The sequence below is a fragment of the Carassius gibelio genome, chromosome B22, assembly GCF_023724105.1.
Source record: "Carassius gibelio isolate Cgi1373 ecotype wild population from Czech Republic chromosome B22, carGib1.2-hapl.c, whole genome shotgun sequence".
Classification (NCBI taxonomy): Eukaryota; Metazoa; Chordata; class Actinopteri; order Cypriniformes; family Cyprinidae; genus Carassius; species Carassius gibelio.
The window spans coordinates 20,410,488-20,426,116 of NC_068417.1; the positions used below are offsets into that span (position 1 = coordinate 20,410,488).

Below are 15,629 nucleotides of genomic sequence, written 5' to 3' on the forward strand. Positions count from 1 at the left end.
AGGTTTGCTTCGAAGTGCTCATATCACCGTGCTTTGGTGACACCTGCTGGTGTGTGTGTGTGTGTGTGTGTGTGTGTGTGTGTGTGTATGTGTATATATGTATGTATATATATATATATATATATATATATATATATATATATATATATATATAAACCAAACAGATGATTTCATGGGAATGTGATCTAAACTACAAATCATTAAATGCCATTAAGTGTGTAGTTTATGTTTGTTATTTTGTAGTGCTTGTGCGGAGTGTTTTAAGCCAATCAGTGATGATGTTAGGCTACTCTTCTTTCATTATACTTAAATGTGCATCTCGTGCTAAATAACATGTTATTTGTGTTTCCAATATCAAACTTCATTTAAATTCATAAAAGAAGGACAAATGGCAGAATACCCAATAATAAAAAAAGGACTGCACATTAGGGTGAACTGTTTGTCTTCGTTCCAGCTGCTCTCTTTCTGTTGATATGAGCACAGAACATTTTTACATTTACGGTTTCTTTCATAAGAGTAAATTAAAAAGATACACATATATTATAAGAAATTAAAATTTGAGATGGACAAAATAAAAATAAAAAACATAATGACGCATATTATATTATTATTATTAATATTTATATATTAGTATACATTACAACTTTTTAGATATTGAATATATTATACTGTAATCACAGTTAAAAACTACTTTATGAAACTTCCCACACTGATCACATTGTAAAGTTACTTTAATTTTCATAATTCTTAAACCATGCAACAATATGAACAATGAAATTAAAAGAATCAAAATATAAATATGAATAAAACATGGAAGTACAAACCAACCATATATGTTTGTATATCATCAGAAGTATGGTGTGTGTGTGTGTGTACATTACAAGACTCCTGAAACAAGTCTTACAGCTTCATCAGTTGAGATCTCTTTATTATGTATTTGCAGTAACATATTATTTGACTCTATATATACATGCTGAAAGTATGAATAAAACGTTTTTGTATGAGAGTAATGAATGAGACTCTTAAAAAAATCAAAATAAAAGACACTCATCTTTAAAGTAGTTTTTACAGCTCCCTTTCTGTATGACATTATTTTATTAACCACGAAAGGTAAAATAACTTACATACAGCAGCATATTATTGATATCACATCAAATATCAAAAACAATCATATCAATTAAAATCTGAAAATATTTAGACAATAAAATCTTAGAAAGCACGACACAGCACTAATTCCATGTTTAGAGTATAAACGTCCTTAACGTTTATCTACATTCATTTATACTGTATTGCTGTTGCCTTACCTTTGATTTAGAAAAGATTCGCTTAGCTAAGTCTCAGATTCAAATGTTTAGCAGTAACACTAATATATATTTTAATTTTAACAAATTAGACACACAAACAGCTCTTACGTTACCCGATGAAAACAAAACAAAGGACCCTTCAGAAACCATAGACAGTAAAAGAAACGCTACTACTTCTTCTTCTTTTAAGGTTTTATTAGGAACGAATTGGTGCATTACCGCCACCGATTGGTATGGAGTGTGTATCAGATGAATAAAACACCAACAGTTAATCAAACCAATACAAAGTTACACCCATCTTTTTAGTAGTTTTTGGTCATTTACATGTATAAATGAAACAAGAGTGATACATTTTGTAGAGGAAGTAGTTAAGACTCATAAACTAATGATTTCAATCAATCAAAGAAACTTTACTTGTAAGAAAGAAAGTAAAGGGATTACGTGCCAAAACACAACTCTTCCTCAAGGTGAAGTTTCTTTCAGCAAGTTGCAGAACTTTTTTCCCAAAACAGAAGACACACAGAAAGGAAATGTGAATAAAAATGGTACTAAATATAAAAATCATAATAAAGCATAATTATTATAATTGAAATAATGTTAAGTACCATCTTACACAAGAATAAAGATTTAGATATTGTTCATTTGGTCTGTCTTTTAGTTTATCTTCATGATTCATCTGATACTTGAAACTATTGAAGATGAACTCTGTTTAATGTAAAAACTTCAGACAAGGTTTCATGGTCCTGTCCCAGATTTATATAGAAGTCACAGATTTTATTGCTCTATGCATTATTGTGTTATGTTTGATCAGGACACTGCATCACATTTGAAAATGCTGGATCTGAAAAAGAAAGACTTACTGTTATTTCAGACGTCTGGTTTTGTATGACTGAGTTAAAAAGATAATTTTCCCACATGGAAGGCAGAGATATGACTCTTAAGTGGGGCTCCTCTTGTGGATTTTCAGATTTGCTGACTGACTAGATCTCTTGTCACAGTGCAAATGCATAAGGCTTCTCTCCAGTGTGGCTCCTCTCATGCATTTTCAGATATTGTGACCGACTGAATCTCATGTCGCAGTGTGAACACATGTAAGGTTTTTCTTCATTCTCTGGTGCAGTTTCAGTTCAGCATCTGTAGTAAAAGTCTTCCCACAATAAAAACACATATGCTCCTTCACACTGTTGTGTCTTTTCTGATGTAATTTTAAAGTACCCGACTGACTAAAACTCCTTCCACACAAAGTACACATGTAAGGCTTCTCCTCTGTATGAACTTTCAGGTGGTCCTTCAGCGCATCTGACCTAAAAAAAAAAAGTTTTACCACACTGATCACAGGTAAATGGTCTTTCTCCAGAATGACGACGCAGGTGTACTTTAAAAGTGAATGACTTTTTGAAACTCTTTCCACACTGATCACATGTGAACGGCTTCACTCCAGTGTGGATTGTCATGTTCACTAAAAGATCCTATTTTTCTGAAACTCTTCCCACATTGATCACATGTGTGCAGTTTACATGTGACCTTTAAAGGGACAGTTCACCCAAAAATCAAGTTTGTTGTTCCTATAGACTTCCACAGTATTTATTTTCCTCCTATGGAAGTCAATGGGAACCACCAACTGTTTTATTACTAGCAATCTTTCAAATTTATTCATGTACAACATGAAAAATCTCATACAGGTTTGGAACATACAGGTTTGGATTAGCTGATTTTACTAACCCCACATCTTTGTCATGCTGAGACCATAGATCTGATGGTACTTGTTTCTTCATTTCTTTTAACAATTCCGTTTGTTTTGTCTGTTTGTTTTTGTTTTGTCGTGTTTTTTAACGTATGGCCCAACTCTTGTATTTATAACAATTCTAGCAACTCCCATCATTGGAGTAGTACACAACATTTTGAGATATACTTTATCTGCTGATTGGAAGGTGAGATGATTTTCAGTGGCTTCCCACTTGCTTTTTCTGCTAGTTTCATCATAGAGCCTAAGTCTTAAGAAACACAATCTTTCCTTTCACAAAGTAACATTAGGAACTGAGTTTGGCACTTAAAGCCTTTTATCAAAGTTTTTTCCCTATCTATCTACAGAGCTGAACCTTCTGCTCCTACTATTATGTATTGTGAGTTCATGGGGATCTTTAACCCTTGTGTGTTTTCTAACCATCTTTTTTCAAATTCAGGATCTTTGTTTTTATCATACTTCATAGTGAAATGAAATTCAGTTTTTGGCTGAATTGGTTCACTGTTCACTGAAAGTTGTTCTCTTATGTATCGTCCCCATTTGCTAATTGTTTTTTCTACTTCTTCCTTTAGATGACCTAAACAATATTTTAGCACATGGTTCTTGTGTTTGCTGTAATGATGAAACCTTCATTAGTCTAATTGCCCTATCGTCTACATACATTCCATCTGGTTTACACCATGTCTGCATTTTTTGTTTACATATGGCATCCCTGTCTAATAAATTAACATGTTTATATTCTGAGACTAAGATTTGTATTCTTATTTCAGTGTCTTACAGGCTTATGCTCACAGGGGCAGTCATGGAAAGTTACTTTGTTACTTAGTAAAGTTGTCCCCTAGAATCCTACTGTCTTTATATACTTTCCAGACATGGGGAGGTGCGAGGCATATCCTGGATTTAAACAAGAGTGTGTTGCCCCTGTATCGAGCATGGTGATAAAGGGTTTTCCTTCGATATAAACTTGCAGCATTGGTTCTTGATCAGCATCACATGATATCATTGGAAACTAATTCTTCCCCGTAGGATTCTCTGGGCAGCCCTAATAGCCTTAGTCAGGTCCGCACAATGGGTTAACAGGGCCTGAAGGTTAAGCTGGCACTTGTTCTTGTCCATATTTGACTCCTGGGGCCCTTGGCTGGTTCTTTTGCCAAGGATTGATGGGGCAGTCTCTTCTGCGACTTTTTGTTGATTGTTGTTAAATCTTCCTCTGCCACATCCTTGTTGTTTTTGTCTATTCCAGCTTCTGTTGTTTGGCTGCTCTGGCTTGAGATAGATGACTACTGGTGCTGGTCCTTGTGGTGCATTAGCTGTTCCAGCAGGTGGTGCCTGTGCGGCTGCAGTCTGATTTGCTGGTGCATGCATAGTCATTGTTACAAGTGGATTGATAGGCACTGAAGTATTAACAGGTGCAATCACTGCTGAGTGGTCACTGCTGAGCAGTACCTCTGCACTGCTTGGACCTTTTTCTTCTTGTTGAACAGCTCCTCAAGCTGCAGCTGAGTCAGTTTTCTTTGCAGCTCCTTTTCTTGGTTCTTCATCTTTAGCTCTTGTCTTCTGTGCTTTTCTACAGCATGAACCACATGGTCTCCGAACTCTTTATGTGACTTCGAGTTCAGACCTACCACATCCTCCAGCTTCACTTTCACTGCTGCAGGCATGGCTTCCACAATGTCGGTCCTGAAGAGTGCTATCAGTACTTTGTCTTGCTCTGGATCTCTTTCCAGTTCTTCTTTCCAATGTCTTAGTTGTCTCTGTATGTAGGTGGTGGGATTCTCAGTCTCCCCCATTGGCTCGCCTTTCAGGAATCCTGGATCAGTTTGCATAGGGTATTCAACTCTCAGAGTCATCCAGATGTCAAGCTGATGTTTGTCAAAGAAACTGACTACTGCTTGAGAATATCATTCATCTTGGAGGCCCCAAATACTTAGCAAACAGGGCTTTGATGTCACCCAGGGCCAGAAGTTTTCCAGTTGTTTCTTCTTCAGATGTTCTGATCCATTTTCCAGCTCCTTCATGAATGTCTGGGAGACGGGAAACCAAAGTGTCCAGATATTGACTTGCCCATGGTATGTATTGGGCATGACCTTGATTGATGAGTATTGAGCACTCTAATTTGGGGGTTTCAGTCCTTGTTGATAAATGCTCCCTTTCTCCTCTTCGTCCATGCACTTGAAACCGATTATCTGGATTTTTTATGTCTTGCATTACCACTGTCCCAGTACTGTTTTCGCTGAATTGAATCATGTGGGCTTGTGTGTGGTAGCATTCTTTCATGTTTGTCCATCAGTTCGTCCAGCTCTTGTTGCAATGAGTCCACAGCTTATTTGAGATCTTATCTTGTTCTGTTGCACCTTTCCTCCATCTCATGTAGTGTTCGTGGACTCAGCAGGTGTCACTGTTCCTTCAAGTGCATCTTCAAGCTCTTCTGCTTAAAAGGGTCCCAAATTCTTTATAAGCTGAGGTCAGATGTTTGTGGGGGTTTTCTATTTCTTTATTTGTGTGACTCACCTGGGTCCTGTACCATGATGGTAGCTGAACAAATTCAGAGTTACAGGATTAGTTTTGAGTTGACAAAGCCAAACCTCTCCAATCCAGCTTTGTTGGTACCAACTTTCTTTGTCAATTCAGGCTTTGATTTGATTTGATCAAGCAAGTTTGATTTACTTCTCGTGAGAGACCCAGCGAGATTCAAAACTAAAGGTTAAAGGACAAATTTAAATGTCATATGAAAAATGAAGGAGGACTAATAAAATAAATGATCTTGCTCCATCAGTGTAGTCACAAGTGGAACTTGTTAACTTAGTTTATACACTTGAAAATATATAGTGATAGAGACTTGAACATGTAAGGTCAGATTTGTAATTTTTTTAAATAGTGCAATCTTTTGATACTAAAGCTTATTTACATTACATGATCTTTATACATTAATATTTATTTAAAATAATTTATAATAACTGTTAAACTAAAATTGCTTATTTTATTTAAGTTTATTTGGATAGGGACAGATACAATAACATAGATAAACTTTGACAGTCATCTGATGCATGTATCATAATGTTTTTAGCTAAAGCTAATTTACAGCACTTGTCCCTAAGTAGGGCTTTTTGGTAAAAAAAAAAAAAAAAAGGAAACAAACAAATATAGTTTCATTCACATCAACATTAATATAATAACGGAAAAGAAAAAGGCTAAAAATGCAATACAATGGGAAGTAATACAAAAGTACTAAAAGTATACAGAAAGGACAAACTCAGAAGACTAAATATAAGAGCAACTTTGTTCCTGAATTAACCACAATTTGATTTTGTTTTTGAAGTTGGCTAATGTTGGGATGCATTTAAGATGATCTGGCAGAGCATTCCATAATTTTGCCCCTTTCACTGAAACAGCAACCTGGCCAAATGATGTTCTACGAAAAGGGATGTAACAATTGATTTTAGAAGCAAATCTGGTGCATCTAGTACTTTGCTGTCTTGTTATTATTTTGCAGAGCGGTAGTGGAGAAGCATCATTTAAGCATTTGAAGACCAGTTTAACCAGATGCAAAGAAATAAAATTAGCAAAACTTAAGATCTTATATTTACTTAGAATTTGGCAGTGATGGTACCTTATTCTCTTCTTGTCTAGAACTTTCAAGGCTCGGTTGTAAAGACACTCTATGGGTTTGACTGATAACTGATGAGCTTGAGACCATGTGGTTAAGCCATAAGATATGTGTGAAAGAATCATAGAATTAAAAAAAATAAAAGCACAGTCGAGAGTCAGACAGTTTCTTATCATCATAAAACAGCTCAAATTGGCCCTAATGCACTGCAAAAATTTTCGTTGTAAATTTACAATAAATAATTGGATAAATTTTGCATGACTTTCACAGTAAGGATTACAGCAATATATTGTGAAATATAGTCACAGCAATTTACTGTAATTTTATATCTGTGATATTACAATGCATTGTTGTAAAAGCACAACCTTATAATGTAACTTCACAGCTTCAATGACACAGCAATTACTGTGATATTACAGTACATTACTGGGGAATTACAATCTTTTGCTGTACATCATTACAATAAGGCCCTGTACTTTTACAGTGTGTAGTGTGAAAATAATGTACAAATTGACAATACTTCACTGTGAATTTACAATGTATACTGTGGAAGTCATGCTAAAATTGTCCAATAACTTACTGTAAAAGTAATGCAGATGAAGCTTCCATTTACTGTGAATTTACAATCATTGTACAATTAACCCCCTCCCCCCAACAAACAACTCTGAGGTAAAGTCAACGTTAGCCCAATGGCATATTTATTAAGAAAAAAATATTTTCATTTGTTTAGCAGATGCCAAGTACTTCAAGAGTCACATGCAGCAGCATTGTAGTGCAAAGTTGTCTGGAAAAATTACAAAAAGAACAAGGCTACTCAAAACTGAGCCTGACAACTACCGCTGCAAAAAAAAAAAAAAAAAAAAACTATGATGCCCACTCAAAGTCAATAAGTTTCCTCAAAAGGGTGCTCACATGAGGGTTCATTGTTGTCCGCTTCTTGGTCTTTGAGCCTCTTTCAGGATTGATGCCCAGGAAGCACCTGTTAATAAGCAAAGATAGTTTCAGTTTTAAATAGACTTACAGTATGTATTGCAGACAGCATTTATCAAGGTGTGCTTTTTGCTGTGCTTTTTCCCCACATAGAACCCTAATAGATTTATAATTAAAAACCTGTTAGATCTTACTCTCACCATAATTTTTTTTTTTTTTTGTGCCATTTTTAGCCAAGGTGCCTCAGGTTAGGTTAGCGTTAGGCAAAGTGGTAGATTTTTTACTATGAGAGGTAGCAAAACGAAATAAATAGCTGTGATTGGACCGGCAGGTATTTGTCAGCATAACATGTGTAGAAACCCAGATTGATCTGCAGAGCGAAATTGAATGAGTTTGCGAGATCAGGATGGTCTCACCAGGCTAGCCTCATGTACCTCGTTTGTCAGCATTTTTGACCTCAAGACAATCATTGAGTTGTAAGCCTGTACTATAATGTGAATTACAAGATTAAATGTGATCTTTATAAAATACCTTTGAATGAACTCCAGTGTCGAAGATCCAGCGGTAGGATACTCAAGGTTGAATACGTAATAGCTGCTGAAGAAAGCAGCTACTCCATGTAAAAATAAAGGGTGTGGGCCCATCACGACATGTCCTTCGATGGATATAAGCCATCCAGAGGGCTTCATCATGTCACCTGAAATGAACAGATACAACTTAAGATCTGCTTAAGATACAAAGGGCTATACAAATGTAATTATTATTATTTATTGTGGTCATTTAGATTTCTAGAATGAAAACAAAATAATGAGTTAGAAATATCGGTACTAGATCAAAGTAACATTACCTTGAATGATCAAGCACGGGGTTCCGGGGAGTTCTGCAGTATTGACGCCCACAGCAGTGGCACATGGCTGTAACATAGTTAACACACAATAGCATGGATTTAGGATAAAGGATAAATATTGTTCATTGGTCAGAGGTAGTAAATCATGCAAGGTAAATCTTGATAATGTAATCACTCATTTTGCATTTTAAATATTTGAATAAAAAAATCTTACATGAACTTCAAGCATCAAACTCTCTTTCGGCTCTTTGAAGTACAACATTAGGAGCAGCAGGATGCAGGCAGCCTTGTCAGAGTCTGGATCATAGCAGGCCAGAACATCACGGATCTTTGGGTTGTCCAGTGTTGCACAGTAATCCAGGATGGTCTGTCCTCTTCGACTAATTTCCTCCTGTAGCTTCTGAAGGACATCAACGTCCATCAGGAGGTTAAAGTGCGAGAATAGGCATTTCTGAGAGAAGAGAAATGGCCATTCCTGTTTGATCTCAGACATCGCTGCAGCAGGCACTTTGTTAAGGTATTTCCGCAGGATGATGCATGTCTTTTCCATTATTGGTTCTGCTCTCTCTGCCCCACTCATTCCTTCCCCTGTGTACACAGACATACAAATGTATTGTTAGTACCCAAGTAACAATTTGGTCTTGTAGCCGCCCAACACACACAGTGTTCAGATCTTGACAAATTACTAAATTCTAAACAAAATAACCCAAAAAGAGAGTAGATGGCATGCCTGAGTAGATGTTCAGCAGATCCCTCTTTATATTCTCCAATGTTGCCTCGGTCTCCCCCTCTGGCAAATCTGCTGGGCCCCACCTGACACACCTAGGAGTGGGCATCACAGAGTAACAATACTATTGGGGATGGTTATAACTCAGAAGTTGGAGCAAGTCATCTCATGACTGAATGGTCAGCAGTTTGATTCCCTGTTGTGACTGTCTAAATAGACCCATCCCACAGAAGTTATGTTACAGTGTAATAGTGTTGTAAACACAGGTGTATTTTATCAAACTAATTAAAGGGATATTCTACCATTTGGGGAATTAAGCTCATTTTCCACCTAACCTCATTTTTCCATCAAACAATTGATTTTTACCTTTCTCCTGTTCATCCAGCAGTTCCCTTAGTCTGGCGATACCATGTATAGCTCCAACCTATAGCATAGATCATTGGATAGGATTAGACCATTAGCATCTCGCCTGCAAATTGACTAAGATTTCCGGAATTTGTCCTATTTAAAAGTTGTCTCTTGCTGCGTGATATCACTGCGCCCATGGTAAGTTAGCAATGTTCCTTGATTATTACACCAGAATGAGAGTATAGTTCCATGTCAGATCAACCTAGAAAATCACCACATTTCATTTTCCCTTACTTTTATTGCATGTTCTAACTTGGGAAGAAACTACTTTTAAATAGGAAAAATTCTTGAAATCTTAGTCACTTTGAGGGCGAGATGCTAATGGTCTAATCCAATCCGATGATCTATGCTAGGCTGGAGCTATATGTGGTATCGCCAAACTCAGGGAATGACTGGATGAACAGGAGAAAGGTAAAAATCAATTGTTTTACTCAAGGGGAGGTGGAATATCCCTTTAAGGTCAATGTATTTAGTGTATCACAACCATGCATGCCAGAGAGCCACTATGCACAATATCAGCGCCCTGGCTCAGATAAATCCTAAATGGAACAAGTCCATAATCACAGGTAATTACATCACAACATGATTGCTGTGAAAAGGGCCCATGTCAAAGTGTCAATAAACTAGTCAAGAGAAAAGTATGTTTTGTCCTGTTTCAGTGTTATTCATGGTCATTTACAATGCAAAATATTGACAGACTTTACATGTATATTGCCACATACATATTGCCACATACCCGTATTGGTCAACAGGACCTCTTGCCTCTGGCCTCTCCTGCCATTCCAGTGCGCGGCCTTCTTTCTCTGCAGCATTGAGCAAGAGCTTTATTCCTATTTTTTTTCTCCACTCTAATTTTTACATGTTGCAGAAGAGAGTGACATCCGTCTCCAGCAGTATCACCGTGCTTGCCAGTGTCACCAAATGATTTTGGATGGCTCCTGAAAATGTGGGTGGGATAATTAGAAAAACATGTCACCATTGTGGCACTTATGACAGAAGCGTACAGCAAATGTAAGGATTACTTAAAGGAAAGAACTAAGAAAAGGAAAGAAAAGGAAATAAAAGGAGAAATTACACAAAGGCAACCAACAATAAGAATTTCAGTTTGAATGCAGAATATGATCATTTATTATTGTAATTTAATTCTAGCCGGATGTCAAAAATGAAAGGTGTATTTATAAATAGTGTTTTAATAGTGTAAATAGTTTTTTTTTTTTTTCTGTATTACTTTGAGATTGCTAACTCAATGTAAATTGCATTTACAACTTTTACAATTATTATTCATTCATATCAGGACAAGTGGGAACCCTAGTGTTAAAACCCTCCCGTTGTCCAACACAACGTGAGAATAACTTACTCCAGTTAGCTCAGTCATGTTGTAACTAGGATACCTGCTGAAAAAATAAATAAAAAAATAAATTCATGGACCGTTTGAATCAATAAGTTATTAAAGTTAAACAGCTAACAGTAAGCCCTGCTAATCTACGATAACCTTGACTAATAACAGAAATGTGCACACATTAATAGTAAAGTTTGTCCCATTACTGGTTTTATAAACTTTACAAATACCAAATTTGTCTTAACGGTGATATTGACATGCAAAATTATAGCGAAACATTACTATTATTACTCATTACTAACATTACTACTATTAGCAAATGCTGTGAGAGAATTAAAAAAAAAAAAAAAAGCCGGGCACTTGCTAACAAAATGTGAACGGTTGTAACTATATCCGCTGGAAAAAAAATCATGGACAGTTTGAATCACTAAGTCATTAAAGTTAAACAGCTAACGGTTAGCCCTGCAAATGTATGATAACCTTGACTAATTACAGAAATGTGCACATATAGCAATGTTTGTCCCATCAATGGTTTTATAAACTAGTATAAAATAGTGACATGAAAAATTATAGCCTAACTCTAACTAACATTAAGTTACTTCTATTAGCAAATGCTGTGAGAGAACTTTCAACAATTCCCGGCACTTGCTAACAAAATGTGAACTGTGTCATGCAATAAACGTTTATTTGAAAGTATATATTATAATTATATTAAAATAACATGGGTGTAAGTGCTGCAAACATGCATGCTGCTCACCTTCTCCATTCAGCCCGGTATAGAAGAGGGACACGACGACAGCGCTTTCAATTCAAAACAGATCGGTTATGTCATGTGACTTCCCATGGCACATTTCAATACAATATTTCACTGTAATAATACTGTTTACTGCTGTGAAATACTTATTTTTTACACTGTGTTGCTGTGATATTACAGACCTTGTTGTGATATAACAGTAGGTTTTAGATAGCAAGATTTTACTGTAAAATAAGAGTTAAATGCTGTAAAATCCAAGGATACTGTAGTTTTTACAGGTATTCATTGGGATATTACAGGGAAACTTAATTACAACAAGTTACTGTAAAATAATACTGTTAATTATTGTGAAATGCTGGTAATTTTTAACAGTGTGGTTTTACAGATTTTCTTAATATGACTTTTAAAATTCAACTGATAATCTATATTTATTCTAAGATACTTCACTTCAGGTACTTGTTCAATAAGTTCCCCATTAATTTTTATGTTCAAAAGTTGTGTTGGAGGTAGTTTTTGAATAGAGAAGCAGACAGAGTTTGTTTTTTTAGTATTAAGAGTTAAACAAGATGAGGCCAGCCAAGATGATATTCTTGCTAAATTAGCATTAAATTTGTCAGCCACAGAGATAAATTTATCAGCAGATGAATACACCACTGTGTCATCTGCATACATCAGTAGACCTATATCTGGACATACTACGTCTGGTAAGTCATTAATATATAGACTGAAGAGTATAGGTCCCAAGACCGTGCCTTGAGGAATGCCTGTTTTAATTTTAAGAAAAGTGGATCTCACACTATTAATCACAACACACTGTTCACGGCCCTTTACATATGATTCAAACCAGGACAATGTTTTTTTGGATAAGTTGAATTTAGCTAATTTTGAAATTAATATGTTGTGATTTACTGTATCGAATGCTTTTTTTAAATCTAGAAACACAGCACCAGCTACATTTCCCTGGTTAAGTGATTGTTTGATATTTTCAGTTAATAGACAGATTGCAGATTCTGTGGAATGGTTGTGCCTGAATGCATAGGACTCAGATACTGGTTTGTCTCAAGATAGTGCATGAGTTGTTCTGAAACAATCTTCTCTAAAACTTTAGATAAAGCTGGGAGAAGACTGATAGGTCTGTAATTACAAGACATTTTGTCATCTCCTGATTTAAAAATTGGTATAACTAGAGCATTTTTCCAACCATCTGGGAATTGTCCTGATTTAATGGATATATTAACAAGATAGGTGAGAGGCTGGACCAAAATGCTGCTATATTTTTTAAGAAAAGCTGTATCTAAATTAAAAATATCTTTTGAGAAGGTGGTGTTAAGGTCCTGTATAGCTTTCAAAACAGCTGTCTCACTAACCTCCCTGAGCTGAAATGAGTTATCTTGACCTTCAAACAGGTCTACTTTTGTTAGGCCTATATCGTTACAGCATGGAAAGCTTGATGCTAGGTTGTTAACTGATTGTATAAAAAAGTTATTAAATTCATTAGCAACTTGTGCATTATCATTGATGGTGTGTTTACCCATTTTAAGTTCATATTTTGTTTGGGTGAGATTACCCTTTGGATTTAGTAGGCTGTTTATTTGTTTCCACATTAATTTGCCGTTCCCTTTAGCCTCTGTTAGAGCTTGAATATAATAATTTGATTTAGACATTCTAAGTTCTTTGACAACTTGGTTACGCAAACCTTTAAATAGTTTCAAATCAGTGTCCCTTCGGGTCTTAATAAAAGTTTTCAAGGCAAGGTCTCTCCTTTTCATCAGTTTTCGAATATTATCGTTCATCCATGGTAGCTGAAATTTCCTCTGGGATTTCTTTTGCTTTTTAATGTATTTATCTACAATACTCCCAATAGTAGACATAAGCTTATTACAGCAATCGTTTACTTTATCATATTGTTGAAGCTCATCCCAGTTAACACCCTTTAACTCTTTCTCAAATTCAGTCTGCTTTTTACGAGGTATTTCAAGTTTAAATAAGTACCGATTTGAATTTAAAAATCTACTCATTCTTTTCTTTGTCAGTTTGCTTGTGTGTACGAGATAAATACTATTAATCACAATAATTATATAAATCATAAAATGACTCAGTTATTATCATTAAAGCCAGACTTCTATTTTATTTTATTTTTTAAGCATAAGTGACCTTTATTTTGGAGCAAGATAAACTGGAGTGACTTTTTTGTCAGACATGTGTCACTTCTCTCACATCTGATTGGTTTACCTTCAGTCTGAGATCTTGAATCCAGAACATAGCCTGCCCCAGAGCAGGTTAGCCGTGCAGCGTAAGATACCATGGCAACGAACACCGATTAAAGCCGAGCTACTTTCATAGTACCTAAAACCCAGGGTTGGTGGAAACTAAGCTGAAACATAGCTGGCTAGCCACCTAATCCAGCTTCATGGTACAGGTCCCGGTTTTCTCCTCCTCTCTGTAGTCCTTGGCCCCTCCTCTTTCAATCCTTGGTTCCAGCTTGTGGGCTGTTCTCTCTCTTTCTTTTGGTGCTGAAGTTCTCAGCCCCTCCTCTTGTAGCTTCAGCTCCTCTTATGGCTGTGTGTGTGTGTATCTCTCCTGTTGTCTGCCATTCCTCTCAGTTCACTTCTGCAGCTCTGTTCATTTTATTTCAACATCTGCACTTGCATCTTGTACATATCCCTCAAATTCTATTGGTCCCTTTAAATAATTTTTTCCCTGTACTACAGGCATTTGATTAACAGCTTGATCACAGGAAGGAGCATATGGAGGCGGTCTTTCTTCTTGTATTTCATTGTTTTTATTCTCTCTTTCTTGTCTTTCCAATTTTAATAATTAAATTCCATGTTGTCTGAACAGGGTAAATACCCCCAATTCTTTTTCTCTTTTTTAATTTCTTTATCTGGATTTGTTATTGATCTTATGATTTTTTTAACAATACCTCCATTCAAATGTTCCCCCTGTAGCTAATTTCTTTGTTCTCTCTGCCCACTTTTTTTAAGAGCTCCCCTATTATTTTCCCTCAGTGACTTACCTCTCTCAATTAATCCCAGCGCATTAGTTAATAATTAACCGATTTCCACCTGAACTTTTGCTGGGCGGAGGATTTATCACTGTGGGGAGGCGTGGTTTAGCGAGGTCTGCAACGGGAGAGAGGGTGAAGAGATCAGCGGTGGTAAGAGGGTTAAGTGAGGGACAAGTGACACCTCCTGCTTATCATTTCAGTGAGGGGCGTGGGGAAGCAGTATTTAAGCCGGCCGCTTTCCAGAAATGTAGTTTCATAACAAGGTTCGGGAGAAGCACGTCAGATACTTAACCTAATTAGCACAGGTGGAACCACTCAAGATAATCAACCTTAGGGTATAAATACAGCTGAATCAGCCTACCTGTCTCTATTGACGGTTTATCAGCATCCCCCCTCCACCCCTTCTCCTCCACTAGAGTTCACTTTACACTTTCATATACGGGGGGGTACTCTAGGTTCGGGCCATTCCCGAGCTCGGAGCCCCTTCCCCGGACAGCACGCCAAATACGCATTATAATATTCAGTTAATTATATGTAAGTGTGAACTCGTGAAACGGGAAAGAGATCTGAGGGCTCGTGGGAGGACGCAGCAGACGGAACGCGAGAAGCCAAAGTGAATGTGGATTATTTATTGACGCGCATGGTGCGCGAGTTTGTTTTTGTTTTCTTCCTTTATTTACGTACAATAAAGTTCCCACGAGCCTCTGTAAGCCGACCCTGGTCTCCTTCCTTCTCTGCCGTACGAACATTGTTACAATCACCTTTTTATAAGAGTTGATTAGATTGTCTCCAATATTTCAAAATAATCATAATGTTTTTTTGTAGTTAACAATTTGATGGGTAACAAGATCTTTTGGTTCTTTCCATTGCAAATTGCTGTTTGTCCAAATTATGATTTCTTCCAAGCTAAATTCCAAAAAAATCCACAATTTGCAACCTGTAGCTGTCACTACTCCTGCCCA

General features: G+C 36.5%; 2 protein-coding genes across 4 annotated transcripts in view; one reads left to right on the forward strand and one right to left on the reverse strand.

Annotated features, from left to right (window-relative positions):
* Positions 1–15,629, forward strand: part of LOC127986953 (CD48 antigen) — a 104,746-nt gene that overhangs the window by 21,772 nt on the left and 67,345 nt on the right. The window lies entirely within an intron of this gene.
* Positions 7,331–10,345, reverse strand: LOC127986972 (uncharacterized). The gene is made up of 6 exons (XM_052589252.1): positions 10,304–10,345; positions 9,163–9,254; positions 8,647–9,020; positions 8,433–8,499; positions 8,117–8,282; positions 7,331–7,634 (listed from the first exon to the last, which is right to left on the reverse strand). Exons 3-6 carry the CDS (start codon positions 9,010–9,012, stop codon positions 7,520–7,522), a joined length of 714 nt encoding a protein of 237 aa, XP_052445212.1. The 5' UTR covers positions 9,013–9,020; positions 9,163–9,254; positions 10,304–10,345; the 3' UTR covers positions 7,331–7,519.

Excerpts from the sequence above, each read along its gene's own strand:
- LOC127986972 (XM_052589252.1), bottom strand. The coding sequence starts at position 9,012 with ATGAGTGGGGCAGAGAGAGCAGAACCAATAATGGAAAAGACATGCATC. Across the intron at positions 8,500-8,646 it reads GTTTGATGCTTGAAGTTCAT|CCATGTGCCACTGCTGTGGG; the intron begins GTAAGATTTTTT and ends ACTATGTTACAG. Across the intron at positions 8,283-8,432 it reads CCCGTGCTTGATCATTCAAG|GTGACATGATGAAGCCCTCT; the intron begins GTAATGTTACTT and ends TGTTCATTTCAG.